Source organism: Fukomys damarensis, unplaced genomic scaffold, assembly GCF_012274545.1.
Source record: "Fukomys damarensis isolate Sample0158 unplaced genomic scaffold, DMR_v1.0_HiC HiC_scaffold_24, whole genome shotgun sequence".
Classification (NCBI taxonomy): Eukaryota; Metazoa; Chordata; class Mammalia; order Rodentia; family Bathyergidae; genus Fukomys; species Fukomys damarensis.
The window spans coordinates 46,247,635-46,254,430 of record NW_022900936.1 but is presented as its reverse complement, the minus strand read 5'-3'; the positions used below and the strand labels follow the sequence as shown (position 1 = coordinate 46,254,430).

The window sequence follows — 6,796 nt, the reverse complement described above, 5'->3', positions numbered from 1 at the left end:
AGTGTCAGCTCACATACTCTACTATCACCTATGTATTCTACTATCATCTACCTATTCTACTATCAATTCATTACTCCCAAAATATATCTTATTCCAAATATTACTCTCAATTTAACTCCCAAAAATATACACCCACCTCTAGCTTCCAGTCCTATGGGAACTTGAATCCAACCTTTCCAAAACGGACATTTCCCTCTACAAACCTGTTCTTCTCATCAGTCTTCCTTTGACAGTGATACCACAGTTCACCATGCCCCTATCATCGCACTTCCTTACTCCCCGAATTACCTACTGCTGTGTTAACAAATCACTCCTAGAACATAGCAGTTTTTTTGTTTTTGAAATGAAGTGTATGTTGCACAGTTTGGCCTCCTCCCCTGGGCTCAGTCAATCTTCCTGCCTCAGCCTCCTGCACCTGGCTTTAGTAGTTTTAAAACAACAAACATTTATAGTCTCAGTTTCTATGGACTAGGAATTCAAAACTGACTTCTCAGTGGAAATTGGAAGAGGCAAGGAACACGTTTTTCTTTAGCAATTGAGAGAGCACAGATTTCAACCTGGTGATATTAATACTGGATTTCTGGCCTCCAGAACTGGAGACTATGTTTCTGTTCTGTTAAGCTACCAAATTTGTGGTAATTGTTACAGCAACCACAGGAAACTATTATAGTGGGTAAGCAAGTGAAGGGAAAACTACCCTATTCTGAGAAATTAGAATCTGAGAAGAGCACCAAATTTGGCTCAATATTGCTCCATAAATGAATTAAAGAGAACAGAGTGTGTCAGAGCCTTTTGCTTATGATAGAAGAAAAAGGGTAACTTCAGCAAAAAATTTATGGATGATGTTGAAAACCATGTTTAAGGACACTAAATTATTTTAGGGGTTTCTAAGTAATTTCTTACTATTCTAAGGGTATTTTGAACACAAGTTGTGGAGCAGTCCGTGTGTTACAAAGAACCCTAAAATACCAGTTTAAGAATGCCTGCCAGGAGACAGCTCCGTGGTAGAGCACTTGCCTAGCATATGGGAAGCCCTGGATTTGTCCTTGGGTTAGGTCCCCATACCACAAAAGAAAAGATGAAAAGAAAACAAGCTCTGTAGGAAAGTAAAATGCAGCTAAAATCTTTTACTTAAGTTTCTTACTTTCCCTACATAGCACTTATCAGAACAAAATAAATTTTCTAAAATGCTGGAAAAGGACCATAATTTCTGAGCTTCTGGAACAAAAGGGACTACATTCCTGCAGGTGGATCGCGGCTCTAATTTCACATCCACCGATTACTTGCTGCTGAAAGAAGCCACAACTATTCCAGAAAGTTCTTTTCATTAAATATTTGTTTAATCAGCAATGATTCTGAACAAAGAGTTGGATGAATGTCAGAGTTGCTTAAGTTCACCAAGCTAAGGAAGCCAAAGAAAGTGGACATTTTCCATGAATACGAGGTAGTCTGAAACAGATAGTTAGGAATTGGTCAAGCTGTCAAATTCCTTCTTTTTACTCAAACTTGACATTGTATCAACACAATTGTACAGCTTTGTGAACTTCAGTCAGCCACCTTGTTGCAGAGTCAAATCTTTTAAACTATGTTACAGAACACTTTTTAGGATAAGTCGCTTATACGTATAGAAAACAAATCACATTTGTTTCCTAGTCCAGGTCTCCCACAGATTTCAAGAATTGCTTCTTGGCACACCAGTTCATATGCTCAAGTATTTAGCATTACACACAGGCTTAAGAAATCCGAAGCCTTGAACCTCTAGGTGGGCCTGGGTCAGACCTACCTTTTCCGAGTCTCTATTGATCTCTTGGCGCCCCTTGGGCACAAGCCCACCCACAACTGAGATCCTCTCCGACCCACGACTGTAACTTTGCAAGGTTTCCGCGCGCACTCGGTAGGATTTTATAAACACACGGGCTAATATATGTAAAGAACTTAGTATAATTCCTAGCAGTAAGAAAGCGCTCAATTAACGTTCATTTTAATTAATACAAGCGCTACAATAATGATAGTTTCAGATTCTTTTTACTTTTTTAAACAAATCATTAGACAATTTTTTTCTTCTAATATTAGGGGTTTAACTCGGGGCCAAACACAGCATGCATTCTACCACTGAGCTACAACCCTGGACCCAAAAATTTAATTGTTTTATAAAATAGGGAAATGTGGAGAGCAAAATATGACTTCCTTAAATTTCCTGTGGAGTATTCCTCTGAGGGAGATGAGAGAGGACAAAAGACACCCTTTTCTTTGATTCACATTCCCTGCATCAGGACGTTGACTCTGAAACATCAGAACGTCGGAAACTGAGCGACACAAACAAAGCCAACGGAGGCGACAGTTAGTTAGAAGGCGCTCCTTTCCACCCTTAGAACCTCCCGCAGCCTCTGGCTAAATTCCGGCGAGGCCTAGGGTCTCCCGGGAAACCAAAATCCGGGCATTTCCGGTGACATCATCACCGATCGCCGGGGTCAAAGGGACTTTAGGGAGGAGTTTTCCCCACGACCTTAAAGTTTGTTCCCATGATCCTCTCCTTCTCTTCGCCGTCTTTCCTTTTGACTGCTCGCTGCCGCCATGAAGTAAGGGGTTGTCGTGAATCTCAATCTGTTTCCATCATCCCACGCGGCGTCTCTGCGGTGTCCTGGAATGGCTTCTATTTGCTTCCCTCATGGGTTTTTACTTTTCATTACAGGGTCGAGCTGTGCAGTTTTAGCGGGTACAAGATTTACCCAGGACACGGGAGGCGCTACGCCCGGACCGACGGGAAGGTAAAAGGCCGCTTCTGGTAAATCGCACCTTCGCGAGATTTGAAAAGGAAAGGCCGATCTAATTTCGGTCTAGGCGAATTTCCCACATCCCTGTTGGTCTCTAAAAGGTCTCTGGGACATTATGTGGAGTTGTGGCTAGTTAGCCTCAGAAAGAAACCTCTATGTGAACCAGTACTGACCCTTGATTTAGTAGAAGTTAGACTGGAAGTGGGAGTTTTATGTAATTTAAATGTCTTGATATAGGAGGAATAACTGGGACACCGAGATGTCTGGCTGCTTTATGGGCTCCCTGTTCTTTTGGACATCCGGGAGGCTTAAGAGTAGTGTTCCTCTCAGAATTTGACACCCCACCCTACCATTTGCTTCAGGATGACATCACTTCCCGTTTATGTGACATAGCCTTTGATCTGTGGGCTGGGATTTTATAAAAGAAGCAGATGTAACTAGAGTAGTAAGTTTCTAAGGATCTCAATCAAGGTCAGCTACTTTTATTGTTGAATATTTAATTTGTCACACCAGGTTTTCCAGTTTCTTAATGCAAAATGCGAATCTGCATTCCTTTCCAAGAGGAATCCTCGACAGATAAATTGGACTGTCCTCTACAGAAGAAAGCATAAAAAGGGACAGTCGGTAAGTGTGATGCACTTTGGTATTGTGAAGATGTGTCAAGAAACTTAAGCTCTCTGAGCACTGGTTTCTGCTCTGTAGAATTGTAACACAGTTTATGAATGGTCTTTAAAAAATTGGAAACCATCAGGCGGGGATTTAGCTTAGTGGCACCATGCCTGCCTCACTAGCGCAGGGTCCTGAATTTGATCCCCAGTACCATACACACAAATTGGAAAGCATCAAACAATGAATGAAGCGAAATGATACAAATATGGCAACACTTCAGGCTTAGAGTAATTGAAATTTGAATGTATCCTTTTGTAAAAGTCAGACTAGTTTCGTTGAGCTAATTTATATTAGCACTGTTGAGTTTAGAGTTCTAGTAAGTGGAAATTTAATCTTTATTGTGGCCATTTGGTTTTTGTTATAATCCTTGTTAGAATTAGCCCGAACAGACTTTGTTGGAGTCTGCCAGCTCCAACATGCAGTATTGGCTCATTCTCAAGAGTACTTTTTTTTTTCCCCCAAGCAATTCTTTAGCTTTTTATTTTGTACCAGTTTTGGTACTGGGAATCGAACTCAGACTGTTTGCTTTCAGGGCAAGTGGCAGATGAGCTAAATCCCTAGCCCCTACGCATCTTTTTAGCTGGATGATTTGTTAGGAAGTATTTTTGAATACAGTAGTAGGACTAGAAGTAACAGGAGACTTAGAATATTTAGTCTTACTTAGTAGCATCCCCATTTTGATTTCAAAGTGAATTTGAGAGACTCTTCTGGGTGGCTATAGTTGAAGAAAAGTGGGATATTACAGTCTTTGGTGGAGAGATGAGAACTCTTCTACATAGCTGGATGCAAAATGGTGTGGCTGTCTGGAAAGTAAAACCATTTAATGCAAAATACTGATACTTAACAGGAGCATTGTTCACAGTAGCTAAAAGGAAAAAAATCCAAATGTCCATGCGTGTTTGTGTTTGTTTTTTGTTTGTATGTTTTTTTTGAGACGGGGTCTCACTATGTAGTTGAGACTGATCTGCCATGCGTGTTTGAATGGACAATAAAATGCACAGGGTGAATGTGGTCTCAAATCATTGGTGTCTCTGATTTTGAATTATTTTTAGGACAGTTGCTTATACTTGAGATAATTTGGTGAAGAGACAGTTTATTACACAGTCTGAATGTAGCTTTGTAGAATAGTTTTGTGTGCCAGGCATGGTGGTACACGCCTGTAATCCCAACACTTGGGAGGCTGAGGCAGGAGCATCACTTCAAGTTCGAGACTAGCCTGGGCTACATAGTGAGTTCCAGGTCAGTCTCAACTACATAGTGAGACCCTGTCTCAAAAAACCAAAACAAGAATAGTTTTGTGTGCCTATATTTTGACAGCAACCCTTCACATGAAGTCAGGTGTGGAATTTTCTATTAGTATGAGTTTCTGAACAGTTTTGGATTTTGGAGCATTTTGGATCTGTGATTCTCATTCTGTATATACATACAGTGGGATATTCAGCTTTTAAAAGTTGGAATCCAGCCAGCTTAGAAGAAGCTTGAAAGATACTAAGTGGAAATAAACCAGATAAAAATATCCCATTTTATAAGGTACTCGAATTTTCAGATTTAAAAAGTCTGAAAAGTAAGGGGGAAGGAATAATGGAGAGTTCTCCTTGAGAACAGGGTCTTGGGAAGTTGCCCAGGATCCCAAACTTGGGACCCTTTTGCTTTAGGTTCCCAGAAGGATTACAGGTGTATGGTCTAGTTTACAAAATTTTTTCACAGTTCAATTTTTAGTCCTTACAAAGTAGTAGAAAGGCCAGAATTGTTAATAGGTGGTTTAAAAAGTCCTTAAATGGAAGACAACATGTTGTATTTCAAGTAATTGATATAGACTGTTTTTTGTTAAATATGAACCTTCAAGGAAGAATTTCTCCTTGTAAATTCATGAAGCAAGGGTAGTATGTTTCCCATATTTTTGTTGTAGGAAGAAATTCAAAAGAAAAGAACACGACGAGCAGTCAAATTCCAGAGGGCCATTACTGGTGCATCTCTTGCTGATATAATGGCCAAGAGGAATCAGAAACCAGAAGTTAGGAAGGCCCAAAGAGAGCAAGCTATCAGGTAAAGAATGCTTCCACTGTGCAAACATTTTAGCTGCTGGGGTGAATTTTAAGTTACTTTGCTTCATAGGTATAGGAACCTAATCTAATGTGTTGGAATTGTCTTGTCATTAGGTTTCATGATACAAAAGTTTAAATTGCCTTGTTAAAATTCTGAATATAGTTAAAATTATTGCGTAACCTAATATATGTTCAGCTCACTTGAATGATGACATTGACATCAACAAACCGCTTGGATTTTGGAATTACTGCACAAATAAGAAAGATGAGAAACAAATGTGATAGTTCTATTTGCCCAGAACTCAGGCTCCTTGTTAATTTAAGTTGTATCTATAAGGAGTAAAATTCTCTGCCTAAAGTTATTTTTTTAACTCCAGGGCCGCCAAGGAAGCAAAAAAGGCTAAGCAAGCATCTAAAAAGACCGCAATGGCTGCTGCTAAGGTAATTATGGGGTGGTTCCGGTTTTTTCATTTTGATTTCTTAATACAAAGGGTAGTAAATAGTAGTTTCAGTCATAACAAATTTAGTGCAAGGCCGTACTGGAGATATTCATAGCTGATTTACAGGTGACTGGTTCAGATCTCTGAAGACGTCTCTAGGCCAGGAACCAGTGAGTTTGTTAATGTTAGATACATTATTTAGACATTTTTGGTTTTTTGAGACAGGGACTTTGTAGTCCAGGGTCACTTTGAACTTGTGATAATCCTCCCAAGTGTTGGCATTACTGATATGCAACCCCACACTCAGCTTGAGAAATAATTTTAGGGTCTCACTATGTAGTTCAGACTAACCTGGAACTCACTGTGGAGCCCGTGCTGGCTTTGAATTTGTGGTGACCCTCCTTCCTCAGCCTCCCAAGTGCTGGGATTACAGTCATGCATTAGCATGCCTGGCTTTTCCCAGTGTTAACACAGTGAAAAATATAAAGCCTCTAACCTTGATTCTGTGGGGAAAAAATTGCAATTTTTTTGTTAGGGTATAATTCATCCATGTTGCAATTCACATAAAAAGATTGATATTAGGAATGCAGTTAAATTACTAAGGCAATCGAGGATATAAATAGAACCTGGACATAAAAGTGAGGTGTTTCATGGAGTAGTGTTACGTAACACCATGTTATCTTTTTACAGGCTCCCACAAAGGCAGCACCTAAGCAGAAGATTGTGAAGCCTGTGAAAGTTTCTGCTCCCCGAGTTGGTGGAAAACGCTAAATTGGCAGTTCAGATTTTTAAATAAAGATCTGTATAATTCTAATTTGTGCTGGATTTTTAGTGGAAATGTTGGGTCTATGTAGTAATAGGTGAACTA

General features: G+C 39.8%; 1 protein-coding gene across 1 annotated transcript; it reads left to right on the top strand.

The window, feature by feature from the left end:
• The first annotated feature begins 2,492 nt into the window (after positions 1-2,492).
• On the top strand, positions 2,493-6,742 carry Rpl24 (ribosomal protein L24). Its single transcript, XM_010614649.2, has 6 exons — positions 2,493-2,579; positions 2,693-2,768; positions 3,288-3,398; positions 5,353-5,489; positions 5,866-5,929; positions 6,619-6,742. Exons 1-6 carry the CDS (start codon positions 2,575-2,577, stop codon positions 6,697-6,699), a joined length of 474 nt encoding a protein of 157 aa, XP_010612951.1. The 5' UTR covers positions 2,493-2,574; the 3' UTR covers positions 6,700-6,742.
• Positions 6,743-6,796: the final 54 nt, after the last annotated feature.

Bases quoted from the DNA above. Each gene is read 5' to 3' on its own strand.
- Rpl24 (XM_010614649.2), top strand. The intron at 3,399-5,352 runs GTAAGTGTGATG...TTTTTGTTGTAG, and splicing joins AGCATAAAAAGGGACAGTCG to GAAGAAATTCAAAAGAAAAG. The intron at 5,930-6,618 runs GTAATTATGGGG...ATCTTTTTACAG, and splicing joins CCGCAATGGCTGCTGCTAAG to GCTCCCACAAAGGCAGCACC.